Source organism: Taeniopygia guttata, chromosome 3 (assembly GCF_048771995.1).
Source record: "Taeniopygia guttata chromosome 3, bTaeGut7.mat, whole genome shotgun sequence".
Taxonomy (NCBI): Eukaryota; Metazoa; Chordata; class Aves; order Passeriformes; family Estrildidae; genus Taeniopygia; species Taeniopygia guttata.
This window is the reverse complement of record NC_133027.1, coordinates 99,988,388-100,009,689: the sequence shown is the minus strand read 5'-3', so window position 1 is coordinate 100,009,689 and position 21,302 is coordinate 99,988,388. Positions and strand designations below refer to the sequence as shown.

General features: G+C 37.6%; 1 protein-coding gene and 1 long non-coding RNA gene across 2 annotated transcripts in view; one reads left to right on the top strand and one right to left on the bottom strand.

Moving 5' to 3' along the window:
* The window catches only part of LOC140683800 (uncharacterized), a 32,830-nt gene extending 13,848 nt beyond the window's left edge, over positions 1–18,982 (top strand). The window contains exon 2 of the long non-coding RNA XR_012055308.1: positions 18,800–18,982. This is a non-coding gene — a long non-coding RNA (uncharacterized lncRNA). The remainder of the gene's footprint in view (positions 1–18,799) is intronic.
* THADA (THADA armadillo repeat containing) overlaps positions 1–21,302 on the bottom strand; it is a 506,671-nt gene that overhangs the window by 407,268 nt on the left and 78,101 nt on the right. Inside the window, exon 30 of the mRNA XM_030269014.4 lies at positions 9,570–9,685. Within this exon, the coding sequence (XP_030124874.4) occupies positions 9,570–9,685 (116 nt within the window). The remainder of the gene's footprint in view (positions 1–9,569; positions 9,686–21,302) is intronic.

The following is a 21,302-nucleotide window of genomic DNA, read 5'->3' as shown; positions in this document are numbered from 1 at the left end:
ACCGTCCACATTTCTGTATTGAAGTCAGGATGCCAACACACCTTTACAGCAAGTACCAAAAAATTTTGATACACAACTTCTGTAGATTCTCATTATCTTCCCAAACCCCCAGTTTTCTACAACAGTCAGTTGATTTAAGAAGCTGACAGCTATTTTGTCCTGGATCATTCCTCTCTTTCCACCTCACTTCAAGATGAGCAACAACAACTGTAACATTAATTTATTGCATTTGTTACATAAGTAAGACAGATACAAGCTAGTGATTATGAAATCATAGCAGTTCGTGTTAATGTTTATTACATTAGCTTTTGGTTATTCTAGAAATTCAATGTTTTCCAAAGAGGTCATTTATTTTGCTCATATTTTTCCTCATTAGGAAACAGATGTTGGAAAACTACTAGCAGTACAAGCTCTATTTAATATACAGCAACTTACAATACTTACAAAAAAATTAATAACATAAAAATCAAAGCATATTTCTCAAACTCTCAATGAGCACTAAGAAATTTCAAATGCAACCAGATAATTAATGTCTCTCAAATAAATATCCATAATATCTCTCTTGTGGATGAGGTGAGCTATAGGTATCTTAGTGTAGTTGGCTATCTTAGTGATTTCTAAAACCTTTTGTAAGAGGTCTCAGAAAAGCTCTGCATTTTGTAGTTTCCGAGCTTTTAGAAACCTCCAAAAGACTGCAATTTTTTTACCCAGTGCTGCTTTGTGAATCTTTTTAACTTCTAATCTTATTTATGAAATGGGAATATAACTTTATTAAATAACTAACAAAATAGAATTTCCTCCTAATAATGTAACATGTATATTACAGCTCTGGTCACAGTAGAACAGTAAAAAATTAACAGTGTCTGACAATATTTTTTTTAATACAATGCTTAAGTGACTCTTAACAATTCAGATTGGTCAATCTCAGCTCCAAAAAAAAACCGATGACAAGATTTGGATAATGAATCAAGTTGATGTAGAACTTTAGTCAAAATTATACAACTTACAAAGTCACCTACAAGTCCTCGTATTTTGTCCAAAACCATCACAACACTCTTTAAGCATCAGGGTAAAGACACCAGAGCTGGCAAGATCACAAGGTCAATTCACAGCTACCTTGTGAAGAAGAAGAGATTCATCATAATGACTAGCATGACTGTTTTCATTTCATTTTTTCAAAGTGATCAATTAATTAAATGAACTGCCTACTCCCTCTCTGGTCTTCAATGGAAAAGCCACTCTTACTGTAATGCTATATGTTTCTGGAGCCTTTAGAAAGGCTGGACAGCACTAAAGTTCCCGGAAGGAAGACCTGTTCTTATCATTAAACTTATCAATATCATTTTAGAAAAAGTCCCATATTAAAAGAAACACTGTAATTACTAAACACTGCCCTATTCTTCTGTGTAAATAACATGTTATTGTCAAAGAAATTTATATTTTAGCTGGCAGAAAATAGATCAGCTTGCTGGTGATTAATTTAAACCCCAAATTCTCCCACTTTCTAGCCACCAGTATTACATACAGTTTTTTATTCCAACGGATCAATAGAATTTGTTTCCTGAACATCATATTCAAGTTAATGCACAGGATGCAATTGCACAAATTACTGTATTTCTGAACTATATAAACATTTCTAATAAGTCAAAATTTTAGGAACATTAGAGGCTGGATTTTTGACTTTAGCATTACATAAACACAAGAAAGAATTTTTATTAAATCCAACATGTCAAAGCTGGTACTTGGGGATGGGATCTGTGCAACTTCCTATTAAGAGTTTCCCACTGTGCCTTTGTCTTCCATAATCTCAGCTTTTGTGGCTGTCACACTGGCTAAGAAATTCTGGGTTTACAGTTTATCTTCCCCTCTCTATCAACACCCACCATACTCCTTGCTGAAGAATTTTAGGCCCAATCTCCAAAAGTATTCCTCCTTCTGGTGGCTAGATACTTCTGCTATGTGACCTGCCATTGTGTCAGCTAAAATATCTTCTAAACACACCAAAAAGTGATGTCCTGAGTCTTGATACAGTCAACCCTATATAATCCTTGAGGGCTGTCCATGGGGAGCTCTATCCTTGGAGGGTTGCTGATGAACCAGGCCAAGCTGGCTTTGTACTGACCACATTTTACCTGCAGCGTGATCTGGTAAAGGATCAGTTATCATTTATGGAGATGACAAAGCTTATGGAAATCACTCCTACATGTACAGCAAGCAGCTGATTAAAAGATTAAATCTTCTCCTGTTGTTTTGGTTATTAGCTTTCAAATTCTGCAGCATTCTAAAGACTGAGGTTTTTGGGGATGTATTTGTTTAGAGGGCAGCATTCATACTTTAATCTGTTTTCTCTCAGAGCCCACATCTGTAGCACAGAATCAACATGCATGGCCTTCCTCTTGTCTTCTTAAGGAGACATTAATAATGGATTTAATTATTAAACTTTGTCCATAGCATTTTTAACCATGTAATACAAAACCAGCACATCAATGAACATCACGACCAACAGACCTACATTTAATGGAAAGCATTTAAAAAAGTAATAATGAAGCCTGAACTACCAAGTAAACCTTGCTGAGTTCCTGGAAGTGCAGGAACACGCACACAGAAACAGAAATACAAACATTAGTAAAAGTCCATCTGCCTACTTGGTGCTGCTGAGATCTCCTCCATGTAATTACCACATGCACAGCCCCCTCACTCGCCCATTCTATAGGGACAGCTCATCCAGCATCAGAGCAGGCTTTGTCTCCAAAGGGAGTTGCTAGTCTGGTGATTTAAGTTTTTCTACCACCCTCAAAGCCAGACTATTATGTTGTTATTAGTTTTCCTGGTAAAGACAGAGAATTTATTGCTTTAAAAAGAAGCTACACAAATTATTTTTTCATTGTCATACCACTAAAAACATCCTGAGTTTCAGCTATTAAGGAAAATTAATTTGTGCTCCAGCTGTCCTTGGTGAATGATACTGAAAGGCTGTGTTTTGTTGGTGTTGTTCTTAGCATACCTGATTGATAAAATAATCCTGGCTGTTCTCTTTTTTGTTCTCTTAATGAGAACCTCATGTGATTCCTGAGCAACATCCTAAAAAACTTAAGAGGTCAAACTAATCCCAAGTGCAAATTTAATGAATTTTACACAATTAAATCAAGGGGCTTACTTATGAAGGAAAAGCTATGAAAACTCTTATGTTTATTTATTGAAAATCATTTTCAGATATAAGTGAGGATTTATGTCCAAAATCTGTAACTCTACATTGTTTCTGCCTACTCCAAATGTTGAACTGGTGAAGGGAACACCTTAAACAACCTTATTCAAAACTTAGTATTTCTGGAATTTTCCTATTTAAGTTAGGAATATACCTATGAACCAGAATCAAACACTATTTTATCTTCTGCAAAGCACATTTAAACTTCATCCTGAAGTCCAAACATCTCTACTGATACCCAAAGTGGGTGTTCCAAAACAAGCAATCACCAACTGCCCAAATAAACAGTTCGTAGCCCTGTTAAGGATACTATTATCAAAACTGGTGAAAGAGTGGACGTGGAGCAGCACAGAAGCCTAAATTAGCCTGCTAAAAGCACGTAAGATTTAAATTAGTGCCTCTAGGAATACATTTATGTACAATGACATGCTATGACTGTTCTCAAAAACAAAGACAAATGAGGCTAAACAAGGCCCATGGGTTAGAATGTGCAGATTAAGAAATTACTGGTGAGTCAGCACCAAGCCTGACAGAGTTCAAGAAGTATTTGGACAATGCTCTCAGGCACATGGTGTGACTCTTGGGGATGGCATGTGCAGAGCCAGGAGTCGGACTAGATGATCCTTGCAGGTCCCTTCCAACTCAGCATATTCTGTGAGCTGTTCATACTGGTACACTTCATTTTCAGCTGGAACCGAACAACAAAAATTTCCCTTAATGTTTTGTGTGTACAAGGGTAATGCTCCAGCTTACAGAAAATTAAGTTTTCAATTTGAAACCTGGTAAATAAACTTCTGCAGAGAAAGACTCAATCATTAAAACTATTTTCAACTTTTGAACTTGGCTATACAACACGTACAGACCACTAACGAACAACGATAATTAACTTCACTTCTCAATGTGTAGGTTTTAAAGACAGAAATGAAAAAGTGGAGAAGTTAGAAAACAGGGAGATGCCAAGCGCACATGTAGCCTTGGAAAGATAAGGCTCATCTTGATGTAGTGGAAGAAGAGGCAAGAGTACTAAAACAAGAGGAGGACTTCTCTCTCTGTCAAGAAGGATAACCTGACATTCTCCCCACTTCTTGCTGTTTTGAAAGTACAAAAAATCACTTCCAACTCCCAAATAAGGACCACTTCAAAAATCACACAGAGGCTGCTTGCAAAGCTGTGGAGACCCATGGGCATGTTGCACCTCTAGGTATGCCTGCATGTGTCCCTCTTTTGCCAGTAATAGTCGGCTCACTAGAAGTGACCACTGTCTCTCCTAAGAGGCATTCGAGAAAAAAAAAAAAATTATGTTACAGTCTGAGCCATGAAGTCTTGAAACCACCAAGAGGCCACATTCTTGTTTTCTACACAGATGGCCTAAATGCACCTCATGTGAAGTTCCTCCTAGGAAGGACCTAAGACTGCTCATCTGCCTACTGTCACTCACATAGTGCTGCCAAAAGCAGAGGGGGAAAAGGGATACAAGAGGCTTGATGGAGTGCCATGGCCATCAAAACTTGGCAAGTTACTTTAGTCTGTAGGGCTATGAAATACTGATGAGATTTTCCTCATTCAAAGCAGTCACAGCTGAACCACTGGAGGATCAGAGAGTGGAAAACCAAGCAGCACATATCTCAGCAAACACTGAACCTCAGTCTGAGTCCGTGCCTAAAATAACTTCTGCATCTATCCATTGTGCAAGCTTGAATCTTGTGCAGGACCTCTTAGTATTTTTAACAGTGCCAACCATAAAGCACAGAGCTGTAAGCAGCAGCACTGCAGAGCAGGGGTTATTTGGGTTATAAAAACACCGCAGGTGGCCCATTCCAGATAAACCAGCGACTCCTTGCAAAATGCAAAGCCAACTGGTTTTATACAAGTCAGTTCCAAGAAAGCCACCTTCTTAGAAGTAAACTCTCCCAGCACAGTCAAGCTCTCAGCTAAGAAATGGCACTGGCTAGAAGTTGGCAGAGTATGTTATTTGACTTCTGGCAGAACCTCAAAGTCTTTTCCCTCTCCTGTGGTCTCCAGTAAGTAGGAAGGCGGAAAAAGAAAATCCAACTCAAAAGTGCTGAAAAGCAGCATCCTACAGCAGAGCATGCAATGACATGATTTCTCAAATTTTCCAATACCAATACTTTGTCATGCCAAAGGCTACAAATTAAACAAGAGAGATATTTCTGGGGCTTCTGTACAACACATTACCAAATCCAAAGGCTGCTCTTCTAGCGTTCTGTATTTATGAAGCAGAAGGCATCTTGAGTTAGTCTTGTAACTCCCTAGTAAGAAGTTGAGCTATAAACCACTTAAAAAAAAATTATTCAAATGACAGAGCTTTGAATGCTTTCAAAGACTTTGCTTGATAAACTGATCATATTTTAAAGCTTTCATCAGACTAATTTTTATCACTTAGTCCCATCAACTAAGTTCTCCAACAAAACAGATTTTATGTATTTTTTTTTTATTTCTGTTCTCAAACACCCTGCATCTCCCACATTTGCAAAAACTGCAGTTAACTTACACTGGTGTGAAGGTGAAGGAAAGCAGTAACATTACTAAACCACTTTAGACTAACAAACAGGTATATTCAAAACAAAATAAAAAACATCACATGAAGTATAAACATACAGTTAAAGCGAAAATATTCAATCATCACCTTGAGAAGTGGATAAAAGGCAGGTCTCATTCAATACATCAAAAATTAAAATACTGGTTTTGAATAAACAGAAGATACAAAATGTGCCAAGAAGAAAAAGCAACCATGCCCCATCAGTATGAGAAGTCTGCCTTCATAAAAGACAGAAAATACCATCTGAAAAAGTGAATGCTTTATGAAATTTGATTTGGGGAATGTGACCCGTTATTTTATTCTCTAAAGGAAAATCAGGGCGTAGCATGGAGGAGAAAAAAGAGATTAGTATATTACATGGAATGTGCAATAGAATCTTGAGCTATTCTACACCAATAAATTCTGATGAAAGGAAATTCCATTCTGGCCCTGAAAAGGCAAAGAAAACTCTAAAACCAAAACCCAAACAAAAAAACCCCACTCTGTTCAGGAAACCACTGAAAATGATAATCTTTCCTCCGAATACACACACATGACAACTGAGCCTCATTTTTAAGAACAACATATGCAATCCAAAGTTCTGTAATTCAAGAATTCTCAGAGAAGTCTGCTCCATAGTATAAAGGAAGTACATAGTTGAAAGTACACCAACAAGAATTTAACAGAACTAGCACAGAAATGTAATTGAGAATTGATGTTTGGAAATAATTCCCCAGATTCACAAACCACTTTCCTGTTATTTAAACTTTTTTTTTTTAACCATTTAAGATTAACAGTGAGTGCCTCTTATAACCTCTTTTCAAATAGTCTCTTGCCCTGCAATATCAGTGACATGGAAAACTATCTCCTTATGGAAAAGGCAGAAAAACCAGATGGAGATCCTTTAACTTCTCTCTGTGGTGCTCACTCTCTTTGCTTGAATAGAAATAAGGCAAGAATGTCTGTACATGACTGAGGATGACTCCAACCAGCCATCATCACCCTCTCTTGACAGCAATAGATGCATACCAAGAAGTCTAACAGCTTCTTGGCAAGAATAAAGGGCTGGATTCTTAATAGGCGCTCCCAGCACCCAGAAACCCACACACATACTAAATTTCACAACCCAGTTGCCAAGCAATCTTCTAAAAGTCCTTTAAAACAAGAAAAAGAAAGGCAAGAACAAGACCTTCACACTCCACTGTTGATCACAGTGCAGTTGTTCATCTTCACTCAGTCAATTAACAACAGTAAAGCTGCACACTGAATGTGGGACACTAAAACCACCAGAAAACACCACTTCAATATCCTTGTTTGTTTGGGTTGCTTCCTGGAGGTTTTTCCCTTTGCTTTTTTTTTTAATGACACCACACTGAAAACATTAAACTAAAGCAAAAGTAAACGGAATTGCAGAGGGAGGGAGGGAGACCTTAGCTAAAAGTGTGCAAGAATTATAAAGTACATTAGAAAACTGCAAAAATAGTTTCCATTAGTTAAAATCCCCATGCTTTAAGTTAGTGTTGGAAGGCTGCATGCTCGTAATACAAAATTTTACTATCCGGGGAGAAAGACATTCTAAAATCCTTTATGTATTGCATTAACTGCATTGTTGAGAACTATGACAAGGATACAACAAACTGACAAAATTAAAATGTGCTGCTGACATCAGCACATACAGGTGTGACTTTTTACAGGCAAGTGAAAGAGAAAATACTTCTCTTCAGGAAAACACCTTTACTGTACAGAAGAATTTCTTAGAGGCGGCCTGAAAAGCTTTCATTTCCAGAGATGATAATAAAATAATTTTTAAAACGTCACTAAAAACTCAACCAGACATCAATCAGTGAGTGATGTATTAAAAAGGATGGCTCTGAGAAAATACTTTGGAAATAGAATTTATTTAAAATCTGCAATGAACAGAGCCCGGCCTTTATGTATTTGCTGCAAGAGAAAGGTTTGAATTACTTAGAATGAGTGTCTTTCTACTGAATTCAGTCTCTAGTATTTGGGTTTTTACTCTTTATAACAGCATCAGTGAATTTAAATTAGTTATGCCAATTAATAGTCTCATTTAAAAATTTGAAAATGCTTACTCTAATTCAAGTGAAAATGTCCACCAAATCCACCATGATGTCTCCAGTTAGGGCAGAGAGCAGATGCACAGGAAATGGAAGCATAAGAGTGACATTTGCCAAAACCTCAAGGTTGCTGAAGAATTTCTTGAGCCAATTGTGAAGTCTACATACTCACTAACCTCACTGGACTTTCCTTCCATGACTCGTTAAATCGTTGTTTAAAAAATCAGACAGGTTTAAAATCAAGACTATCTTAAATCACAGAGTTCCATAGCCAAATTAAAATTACATTAAAAACTTCATTAGTTGGTTTCTCTTACATCTGCCACCTTGGACAGAATGCTAATTTCCTGTCCCTTTCTATGTGATTCATATTTCACATCCCTCAGTTGTCCTTTTCCCATTATTAAAAAAAATAATCTCAGCCTATTTAATCAGTCTCCAAGTAGAAAGTGTTCCACACTTGTCAATCTTTATACTGCTTCTGATTCCTACTGTATCTTCTTTGGGATTTACACAATATTCAAATATACAACACAGATTAATACACAAACACAGATGGGGGGGGTTCTGTGTTTTTTCTTCATTCTTTTTATGGTATTTGCCCCCTCCCCTATTAGGCATTACCAAGAAAAAGAGTAACTTTTTTCAAACAAAAAATCTGCTCAGTCAACCACTCTTTCCCCAGGTAAAGTGCAGACTTTGTTCATGAGCATAATTTTCCAATTATTTGCACCAAGTTTTATCTGCCATATCATCACTATCACTCTGTGATGATCTCTGAGGAAACACTTCTGTAATTCCCAAAGATCAACTCTATCTTCATTACCCCAATTCAGTTAACACTGATAGATTTCCCCCACCGACTAGACACTCCTCTTCTCCAAACCTCTAAGGATTTTGCTTTTGATGATCAGCAAATGACTCAGGTTTTATCAGAATTCCAAAGTAGCTGCACTGGTGGCCTCATGCCACAGTGCAAAATGTGGGATATTTATTCCCAGTTATCTCTCTATGCAAGGACCTGTGTTCTTGTTCACAACTGATTCCTTCAGAGTTTTAGGTTGGAATTCTCATGGGTGGAAATTCTCAAAAGCAATTGCTGAGATAAAGTAGAGAAGGAAAGAGGGAAAGAAAGACAGAATGAGGAAGAGAGAGGAAAAAAGAGGAAGAGACGAGAAAACGTGAAAGAGAAAGAGAGCAAGAGAGAGAGCAAGAGAGAGCAAGAGAGAGCAAGAGAGAGCAAGAGAGAGCGCAAAAGAGAGCAAGAGAGCTCGTTACTTAGTTATATGTAGGTCACCTGAAGATGACCTTATGAAAAATGTTTCCCAATCTATCTTGGGATTGTTTGTGGGCAGCTAAACACTTTTAGTTTAAACATCCACTGTGACATTTTCCCACTAATTTTTTGTAAAGGTCAAAGTCAGAAAAGCAGTAACATAAAAATCTCATATATGTGGCATATTCTTCTTAGCCAGGAAGCACCAGTTATCCTCAAAATGTCTATTTCTGTAGGAGTGTTCATTCACAGTTATTTTTTAATTTAATGACTAGACTGCAATCCTTGCTTTTGAAAAAAAACAAACACCTCAATCAAAAATCAGCAATCTAATAAAGCATCTAAATTTTGCATATTTCAACACAAATAAATCTGTTCACCATGCTAAAATAATAACGTAAAAAATCAACCAAGTCTTCCATACATTTGTAAACTGTGTATATAAATCAGGTATTTTGTGGTTTATCTTACCTTTTAGCCAGCCACAGCTTGGTTCCCATACAGGTAATGATGTCACTCAGTCCCTGCTGGAAGTCCAAACTAACAAACTGGTTTGATTCTAGGTATGATTGCAGCAAGTGTAAAACCTAAATAAATAATAAAAAAAAAAAATCAAATGAAAAGTTTCTAGCCACTGCTTTTCCTCCAAATAACTGAAAGATGAAACATTGTCTGCAAAATGAACATCCAATTACTCAAGGAAAAACATGTATTCACTTGGCCTCACAGCAGACAGAATCCTTAAATCCTTAATTTGCCCCATCTTTAAAACTCATTTTTCACACAAAACAACAGAAAGTGCTGGAAGACGTTTACCTCCATGAAGTCAACCGAAGGCAACTGGATGAACCCTGCTCCTCTGGCCTTTTTCAACTTCCTTGCTGTGCCATTTGCTCCCCAGTGCCAGCACAGCTGCCTGGAGAACAGACTGGCACCCTGGCACACTGGATGGAGCAGGGTTCTTTGCACTGTACAAGTACAACCAAGGAGACAGGGAAGGGAAGGGAATTACCATCCATAACCACTCTAAAGTGCTGCCAGAAAAGTATCCTTATTCCTGCTCCTGAAAACTTAATTCCAGCACCCAGTCAAACACTGTGACCAGCTAGGTTTCACAGAGCAGGGAGATGCTCACACTTCCCTTTTCTGAGGACTGAGCTCCTGCACTGGGGTTCTGCACTCTCTCCAGAGTTTCATGTAAAAGCCTAATAGACATGTCCAAGCTTTGATGAAAGGAAGAATTCAAGGAAGAATTCAAGAATTCAATTACCAAAATAGAAAGCAAGACCACAGCTTTCTGGTCAGACAGTTAAAAAAAAAAAGTATGTTCTCAAAGACCCTCCTTGCTCTTTAAAAACAGGTTTTTCCAAGTAGCATTGAATATATAGAAAAGTGTTAAGAAAAATTTTGCTTACAAAAAAAGTACAGTCATCTAAGCATGAGATGAAAATATTGGGTAGTATAAGAAAGCTGATGCCAACAGCACAGTGGAGAGGGGCCTCCAAGCACCCCCCCCCCCATTATTTTGTAGTGCCCATCCTGCATGTGGCAGAGGCTGCATGACACACACTTGACACAAGTGATACCACCTGTATCATCCCACTTGGTTTTAACTTTTCCCATTCACACACAAGTGCACAGGAGACACCTGGGTGAGGCAATTTCTAAAGGGGAACACATGGAAATGTGTGTTCCACTACTGAAGCCCAACGAAAAACATTATACTCAGCATAAGGAATTTTGCCTTGCAGCCTCAATTGGAATTGAAAATTCTGTTCACTTATACAGCTAAGTTACATTTACAGAAAAGACTTCTATGCAAATTGAAAAAGTACATCCCCCATTATATAGGGAAACTGACCATGTGCAGAATTTAGGAAGCTTAAGAGATATAATCAGACCATTTCTGAAAATACATATTGTGAGCATTTCATATGGAAACACTCTTGATATGTGAGAGTATTAGCACTTCATACTTGAGAAGTGACAATTGAATGACTAAGTTGAGGCCTTCACTCTGGGAAAAGAAAAACCTTTGTGTGCAGACTTTTAGATCTCAGATCTTGATTTCCCACATTCCAGCTGTCACTTGCTCTGGGGGTTATATTTTTTTTGTTTGTTTGTTTGCTTGTTTTGGAAACACAAGCACTGCCACATAGCATTAACTTGACACAATTTCATCTGGGTTATTTTTTGTGAAATCATTCAAGTGGAAAAACAGCTGCAGTCATTTCAAATAAGCACAAAAACAGAAGAGATGTCAAGAGACTATCTAATCCATAGAAACACTGAGACAGGATCTAAACATTCTTCAATGAAACAAATGCCTGACCATCCTAATCCTGAAAACAACCAAGAAAGCAGATTCCAGAAGACGTGTATGCAACTCCTGTAGTCTTTCACCCTCAAAATCCAAGCTCTTGAGGTAAGGTGTTCCTGTCCACTCCCACTCCTGCCCTCATGACAAACAACTGTTCTCTGGACACTATTCAGTCAGTCCAGATTTTTTCCTAGTGAGGCACTTATTAAACACAGAGATCCCACTGGGGCCCTTTGACAGAACAATGAAATAAACTCCTGTCTCCTTTTGTCAGCAGGTGCTCTGTAGGCAAGACATATCCTGGAGAATTACCTTGTCTTTTGATTTTTTTTTTTTAAATCTTCTGAAGTCCTCCAAACTGAACATCATTCTGTTGATAGCATCTTTCTACGACGGCCTTTCTAGGATATTTTTGAACCTTTACCTTCCAATTCCAAGATCTTTTGAGTCTTTATAATTTTCTACAAAACACTTTGCAAAAGTGCAAGCTTGCAAACATTTTAAAATGTCACCAGAGATGCCTACCTTGTCATCTCCTTTAGTCTGCTCTTTCCTGTGCAGGTGTTTGCTTATTAAAATGGTTTACATAAGTACTTACTCAAATTAACCTTCATCAAAACCAATGCACTAAGCTGCCACTACTAATAGTTTCTCTGTATTTTTTGTGGCTTGCCCTTAATGCCTGTTAAGTCATAGACACAACAGAAGAAGAACGAAAATAGAAAATAATATTTATGCAGAAGCTCTTATTGCTTTTTATAGCCTCTGCTAATTGAAAACCATTTGGTGCTTTAACCTTTCCAATTTTATTCTTCTGTGCTTGTATTAATTTCCAGGAATGACAATGGATTTACCTCTAAGGAATAATATAAAATCTGTTACACAATTATGAAGGGGCTATCGTATTTTTTCCTAGCAGCCTAAATTAATTTAATCTCTTCAGCTCTGAAAACAACTCTTAAAGTGCCTTCCATGTAGACTTAGAAGTAGTTTGATAGTTCAAGCTAAAGGTCTTGAAAGAGAAAGAACTGTGTATACTAAGGAAGTAAAATTGGTGGATTTAAATTTGTCCAGGTAGGAAATCCAATATTGAAAACGCAACCAAAACTCCTCTGGAGTTAATTCTTTGTATGAACCAATCCTTTCAATACTATTCAGATGGTAAAAATCATGGGACATGAGCCCTCTTTAAACAGTAGAATTAGAAGGTGCAACTCGTGAGAGTTTGATGCACTCTTGAAAAGTGCTTGCATCCATGAATGAAAATGTTCAACTACAACGTAGCCTGTTCTGACTTTTTCTGACATACACAAAATCCTAATTTTCTTGTTATTTCACTGCAAGCCCTCTATCTTTTATTCAGGCACCTCCACCATATTTTAGACACCTAGAAAGCTTTCCCCACAAAGAAATTATTTTCTCAGCCTGAGATTTTAGAATGCCTAAGCTAAAGTGGAAATTGTAATTAACATCAGTATGTTTTATACAAAGCCTTACTTTATGTAAGCTAAAACCAGAGGCAAGCAAACAAGCAACATGTAAAAGTAAACCTCAGTAGTTCTTCACTTCCATCACATGTAATATGTCGTTCTTTGGCTTCCACGATCTAAGACTACAATCCAGAAAATGAGGAGTTTGCCAGTCTGCACGAGGAGGTAGCAAGTTTTATGAGACTGTTTTGATATAGCTAATGAAATAGACAGGCTTTCCTGTGCATGGCTCTCCTCAAGTCCAAAATACTACATGATTTAAAATCCTCTGCTGAATTCCTCACACATAAATGCACTGAGGTCATGGTGTTCCTTCTGTATGTGGCATTGTTTTTTTATTACACAAAGGCAATATATTAAGGATTTTTTTTTCTTTTTTAAAGGTAGTTTTACCAAAGGTTTACACTATCTGTGGAGGAAGGTTTATGCTGGCTGACAGTGGTTCTCTTTAACAGATACAACACTTCACTGAGACAAAGTATTGTTTGTAGTTCTGTGGAATTGTGCATTACAGATGGCAAGTTCATGGATGACCAGAAACCTTTTCCTCCCCTATGCAGGAGCCAGGTTAATACACTAACAGCACACAGAGACTGTCCATCAACATGGACAAAAGTTCTTAAAAAAGTGCAAGCCATGGGAAGTCCAGATACTTGGATACATGATAGGATATCTGAGACTACTCAGTTGACAAGGCGCTAACTCTGAGTCACCATGTCCTAAGCTGCTGCAGGTAAAACCTCCTGCATGGGAGGACTACTTAGTGCAAAACAGACAAAAAAACCCCAAACAAACGCCACCAAGCCAGCCCAGGTGCGACACTATATCCTAATGAGCAAAACCCAAGGACTCGGCATGCCAACAAAGCCATGCTCTTCTCTGCAGCCATTCCCAACTTCCAGTACCTTCCTTGGAGTAGCCAATGTTTCACCCTGGTTTTTCAACTGTAGAAGCCTCAAGAAAAGGGGAAAAATCAGAGAAGGGTGGGAGAAGGAAGAGAAGAAAAGGAACAGGCAGCTTGGTTCCCTGCTGTTCAATCAGAACACATATCCTTCTGTCCTGTTCACATCCATCCCCCACCCAACAGCGTGCTTTCAGATGCAACGTTCTGTCACCCTGTCCTGACATGACAAAGTTGAGTGTTTTCTTTCTGCACAGGCAGGCTTTAAGATACAACATCTGCTATTTTCAAAGTGTTCATTTTGGATGATTAAATGAAAAAGAATGCACAGTGCTTTTTTTTAAATAAAAACAAATACTTAAATGGTTAGACATCAGCTAAGTCAAAAATGTAAATCAGCAAGAGTCATTTTTTCCCCCATGCTAACTTTGATATGATATGCAGCAGATCATTATCTTTAGCAGCTCTCATACCAGCTTAAATTGCTGGGAAATACACAATTAAAATAATGAAGCAATGTAGTGATGGAGGAAAACTTGTATCAAACACAAAATTTAGCTAGTGCAAATTTATTTTGGTGGCAAGAGCTCTCCTGCATACATACAGAAACATTGCAAATACAGCACAACCTTTCAAAAGCCACAAAGTTGATCTAGCATGACACACTTTCTAACAAATTAAAATTACATTTCATAGAATTAGGAATAATTTTCTAGAAGGAATTAAAGTTTCTGAAATTCATAATAAAGTTTAATTTCCGACATAAAACCATGATTAGGCGGGGTACATGAGCACATGTCTGCATTTGAAAGAAAGCACAGCCATCAGCATGTTGCTGCACCAAGTGCCTTTTTCAAACAATGAGATTTTCCAAGAACAGGTTATCCAGTTGCACACTTCTCAGTGAAGTAGCAACATTGAGCTTTCCTCCCCCCTTATGATGACCTGAAGCAACAAAAACTTTTTCATGCATGCCCTCAGCTATGTTAAGTATACAGTACAAATATTCACATTCCTAAGTGCAAAACTGAAACAATGCTCCCAGTGTTCACTGCAGTGTTTACTGGGGGGAAAAAAATACAAACCGAAAAACCAAACTGACATCACCCAAAACTTAACATTCTCAACACACACCCTTTAACTCTCTAAAAAAAATACAAAGAATACAGATTTTTCAGCAGCTGAAAGAAAACACTGTGTAAATAGCCAGCTTTCAAAAATATGCTACTCAACAAGATATGAAGTTGAAATAACATGGGAGGGCAAAAAAAAAGAAAGGTGTTTGCAAAACGGCAGCAGTAAGAAGATTTACTGAGCTAAATAGTTTTCTGAACAGTCCCATCAAAAGCTTTCGCCTGAGTATTAACAGGCTAGTAAAAAGCCCTCAAACATAGTTTTTTTTTTCTTCTCTCATTTAAAGGCAGATAAAATTTTATTCTTCTTCTATGATAAATACAACTGCCAAGTTATCTCTGTATTCTGAAACTTACATCCAATGTTTTTTTACTGCAACCATGTAGATAAAACCTGGCAAGCTGCTTTGACAGGTGAATGCATTTTTATAAGTATGATAAAAAGTTCAAAGTTACAATAATTAGCTCTAGGGAAAAATAAGTCTTTAAAATCCCCTTTTTTTCTTAAAGATGAAAAGTGCCAGTGTGATAATTATAATGGGACTAAAAATTTCATCTGTTTTCCAATAAGATATCCACACAAAAATAGGTGGGAGAGTTTATAACTATATGCTTACCATCCTGCTCTGTCAAAAATTGGTTTTTGTGGATAAGAAATATAATGTTTTATCACCAGAGTATGGTACGAACACGGTGCCTGCAGTCCATGCTGATCTGCCAGACAAAAGCAGTCAGGCACATTGCAAAGTTTAAAATGAGTCCAGAACCACGGAGCACAAAGGTGCTGCGCCAAGCACTGCTGTACTCTATTATAGTCAGTCTTCACCTGAGGTATTTAATTATGAAAAGTTCTTATCTGGTGCTTGTGGGAGAGAGTAAATATTTTGAATTTATTTCCCCATTTAAATGGCAATATACTGAAGAGGAATTTCAAATGTTTATCAATTCTCTTGTCACCCACAAACAAATGTTAGAAAAGCCATCATTCTTCTCACAGTCCTAGATCATTTAGATATATCAAATCATTATAGCATCACCCCCTTTGTTCCTCCCATTTCCTTTCTTAGAAGTCTTTCATTACATAATAGTAGTTTCACAACTAACAGATCAGATTATTATTTTTGCCAGAAATACATTATGTGATTGCATGCGGATATTGCTTCGTCAAATTTGTTTTTGTATGGACTAATAGATGCAGTCTGAGTTTCAACAATTTCCTTCTGCAAATTATTTTATGAAAACTGTATAAAATCTTTTCCTTTCTTTAAAGCAACAGCTGGCTCACAATTCAATTTTTCCAGAATTTTAGCTTTGTTTTGTCAGCACATTTCATTATCTAATTACCCCATTTTGCTTTATTATTCATGAGAAATTATGGCACTTGAATCCTTTTTCCAAATATATCCACCAAAATTCATGAAGCTGGGTTTAAACATTAATTAAAACTTGTTTTGATTAAAATGAAGGCAAGCATGTTTTGATTGAATTATGAAGTAAAAAACAAGACTTGAAGACATCTAAATTAATGAATAAAAATTCAATACCAGTTAACTCTGTAGAACTCAGCAAGAATAACACAGCTATTTAATCATTTGAAAATTATGAATGTGCCATAACTAATGGAAGTTATAAGATACTGAAAAATAGCAAAGTTGCTTTCTTCTCCATGACAGACATATATCACAAAACATCCATCACTAAAAATGTCATCTTCACATTTAAGATACATGCAGTTTTGCCTAAAACAAGCCCAACAAAATATGAAATTTCACAGATCAAAATTCTTGCGATACAATTTTTATTAGGTTTTTCTCCAGGTTTTTCTTCCTATTTCAGTCTGATGAAACTGAACTGAAGCTTAAAATTCATGCATGTGACTGAAAATTTTCATTAGGAGAAAACAAAACAGTGAGAAGTTTGCTGCCAGGAAATAACAGATTCATTTTACTTGGAAGACCCAGCTGAATCTTCTCTTAGAAGTACATGGTTTGCCTACTCACACAGAAAGCCAATATGAAGTCTCACTTTATCATCATTAGGACTTTTTTAGCATTAAGATTTAAGATACTTTTTAAGCTGTCATTCAACTAAAGGTACATGTGCTGGGCAGAGAAACCCACCCAGAAGGACTGGCTGATGAGCCAAGAGAAAACCCCAAAAAGCAGGCAGGGCTAAGAAAAGGCAGATCTGCCTGACAAGCCAAAGAAAGAAAAGGCAGACCTGAGTGGGTCTCACACCCATCCTCCTAAGCAGCCAGCCTGACCAGAGATGAAGGAGGCTGCTGTGGAGCTGCTGGCATTTCCACTCTCTGGAAACACCCCTATTATCTTCCCACAGCATGTAACCAAAACCCATAAGTCTAGAGAAATGAACAAACTAGGCTGGTGGGAGCAGTTTAAGAATGTTCTCAGCCTCCATTTCTGATCAGAACAGCAGGAAGGATACCATGAAGTCTCTTCTTCCAAATCTATACTCTGTCATCCTAAAAACCCACCTGTCATTGTCTTAATCCAGCTACCCCACAGGATATAAAGCCACACACATACACATCCCAGCTTTCTTGTCCTTCTTTTTTGAGAGGAAGCAGTGAAACAATTTGAAATTATTTTTCCCCAGGCTGTCTTCACAACAGCTCTCCTGTACATACCCACATGAAGGAAACAAATGCAAATAAAAGACCAAGGCATTCCTGTTTACTGAGTGATATTTACAATTAGGAGGAATATTGTCAGCTACCCCAGTGACACAAAGAAGCTGACATGGTGAGAGACACAGTATGAACATGTTTATCAAGAGTGCTCAGAAGTGCACTGCCACTTGACCCCGCAGCTCTGCTGCTTTCAGCAGAGGTGATCTTCTGCCTCAGGAATGTCTGCATTAACACACAAGATGAGAAAATAATTAGAAATAAGCTAAATCAATCTGATGCTTTTAGTTCCCAAGTTCATATTATAAAATAAAGTGAAGTAAAGCTTGAAGCTACAGAAAACAATTTATTTCTCTTAACTAATGATTTTAAACTTACAGAGGAGAAAATATATATACAGGTCTCTCTCAAACACAAGAAAAATATTCAGTATTTTTATTGTCTGAGGAATAATTTGATACATGAAAAGTCCCAGTGCACCTCACTATGACCATGGTAATAAAAAAAAAAAAAAAAAAAAAGAGGTGGCGTCTTTCAAGGTTATATTACAACTTCTGAAAGCTTTTCCCCGTTCGTACATTGTCAGTCATAACCTGTGACTGTACATGTCTCTGTGCATGAGGATCAACCTCCATTGCTGCTTATTTACAAGAATTTTATCACTATTAATGGCTCAGTTTGCATCTGAGGAACTCAATATTAGCAACTGCACTCTTTTGTTTGAACTCTACATTTCAAAGCCTGCTGAACTTAGGTAAGATTGATTGTTTTTCCACAGCAGGGATTGCTGCACCTGAGTACAAACAATAGGGCAAATGTCCTTCCCTTAAGGAAAATTCTCACACAGTTAGATGCAGGTAACAAGGGGAACATCAAGGGCTGGAGCTATGCAGATACATCACACACCATCCATGTTGGTACCCCAGCTCAAATGCCAAACTCCTCTGACACACAGCAACACAGCTGAATGCAAGTAAAACTCACAAGAATTCTCCTCTGTCAAAGCTATCCCTATAAAAGGGGATGCAATAAAAGTAACTTTATGTCTAGACAGCATAGCTGATGGATGGGCTTAACTTGCAGTTAAATTCTATTCCTAGCATAAACATTAATAATGAGTTCAGCTTTACAAGGGTAGTACATAAGACAATTGGAAAAAGGAATGTGCATTTAATGCAAACTCTTTTTCTTTTTTTTTCTTTTATTACAGTAACTTCTAGAAATTAATTTGTGTGAGAGGATCCCACTTAGCTGTAATATGTGAGAAAAACAGTCAACCCAAGAGCCCTCCTGTATTTTCAGTCTCATTGGACTACATGGCAGCACTGTTCAGCCCAGCTGCGTGTGGATCCAGCCACTTTCCAACAATGAAGATCATCTGAGAGGAAAGATGGCTGGCTCCCTGAAATACACAACATCTCTTTACTTATTTTCCATGAATGATGTAGAAATAAAGCTTATGTAATCACATATTGTTTCTCAATATGACCTCCCTCTCCCATATTATAAAATATTATAGAATGAAGTCTTGCAGGGAAGGAAACAGAGATTAAGTGATTTGTTTGAAATACACAAAGGATGCATTTCAGAGACAGACAATTCAGATCCTGTAAGTTCCAGTTCATAGATAGTAGGCATGTGCATGAGAATTTATGGGGGGAGAAAAAAATGTCAAAATTATGCTTTAAGTATACTTTTGTGGAAGCATTTGGCTCTTCAGAAAACACAGAGGGAAGAATACCTAAGTGTCAGTACGATATAGATTGTACAACCAAAACTGCATTGAAAATATCAACAGTATTTCCTCAGAGTTCGGTCAATTTTGGACCACTGATCTTCCTGAAGTTTTTGAAACTACAAAGTTCATAGAAACATAGAAAACTCACAATGAAGTTTAAACTACAGCAAATACATGAATCATGCTACTGCTGAAGATCAGCAGATTTTTGCCTTACACATATGGACAAGCTATTTATAAATTTTCACTTCCCATCAGGCTCAGCATGATGTCAGCTTACAATAACAAGTTAATGTTAATGTTTTCCAGTAATTTCCACAGTGCCATTTAACTGCAAGTGCCCCAGCCAAGGTAAATTTAAGGGCAAGGAAAGGGCTAACTGCATAATCAGAGAGCAACGTTAATGAATTTTTCATCTCTGCTTTGAACATTTGGAATTCTACCTGCAATGTATTTGCCTTTGTTCCCACAGTTTAATCTCACTAGTCAGCTGAATACATCTCCCCCAAATGGCTCAAGTATTCCTTCTGATTTTAATTAGTGACAATGCTTCATCGCCTTGTGGATTTTTTCTCCAGACAAACAAGCATCCTACGCTATTGCAGCAAATGCCAAACTCAAAGCTATCAAACATCTTCCAAGCCCTGGTAAGATCATGCACTTTGTTTTACAATCAGCAGCACCACAGCAAATGAACACTGCCTTTGTGAATTCACCAGTAACAGACAATATCCAGAATAAAATGATGACTTCCTGGGGCTCTTCTCTTCAGAGAGTCAGAAAGATCTCTTCTTTATTGCTATTTTTCTCCCTTCTCTCTTCCACTTGCATGCAATTGATATGTTTTGGACATAAGGGAATGTCAATAGAAACAGTTTTTATGTCAGAAAATAATTTTTTGAAAAACAAGTTCTTCCAACACTTTCCCTTACTCAAGACCAGCTTCACCAACATTTGCACATGCATGCCTCTGATTTTATTATCCTAGAGGAGTACAGCTGTCTAGTTGTCTCTAAGAACAGGTTTTTAAAGCCCCTTAACCCTCTACTCAGCTTTGGATATTGAATTGCACAGAGGTTGTTGCCTTCTGAACACACTGGTGCCAGTGGCAGATGTTACCATCAACAACACAGCCTGCTGAAGTTTGACAATTTCAAACATCCTACACAGGTTTCTAATGAAAGCAAGCTCCCCACTCCCTTCAGTCACATCAGTTAGGTTAGCAGAGCCTGATACTGAAATTGGAATATTTAAATTTATTTAAATAACATCCAAATACTTAAGTCTTATTTGGTTTTGCTGAAATGGCTCCAAGAGGACCACCATCTGACCTGTGGCAGCTGCAACACCAGCAGCCACAGGACTAGTGATGATCAGCTGCATGTGGACTGCTGTGCACAAGCTGTTTGCAGAGCATGAGCCTACATAAATCCTCTGGCATTAGGATTTGTGTAGGCTCAAAATCCTCAAAACTGGCAATGAGAACAAGTAGGCACTCATTTCACTAAATGCCTGATTGGCTCAAGGCAGCTGAAAACCACCTTGCATCAGCAATGGAAGGGACTATTAGGATACTTCATACCCTTTTTCATTCAAACAAACACCAAACACAAGTGGTAAGAGTATCTCAATGGGTTCTTCACTACGTTATCCCTTTGCAATCAGTACCAATCTGGTCGTGCTTGTGTTCACCTCCACCCACCACTCCACAGGCCATGTCCTGTCACTTCTGAATTTTATCAGTAGCTGGAATTACAAAATCACCCACTAAAATCAACAGTTTCTTTAGTGAATAGATTAAACACTTTATTTTACTACCTTTAGATAAACTAAACAAGAATCCAGTGAAAGCCTGTGGTTTCAAGTAACTTCACAGTCTGAATTTGGCAGAACAAAAATGAGTGGAAGGCATTGCTACCCCTACTCATGTTTCCAGTACTTTGTTCATAATCTCTGCTACAAAACAGCTAAGAGG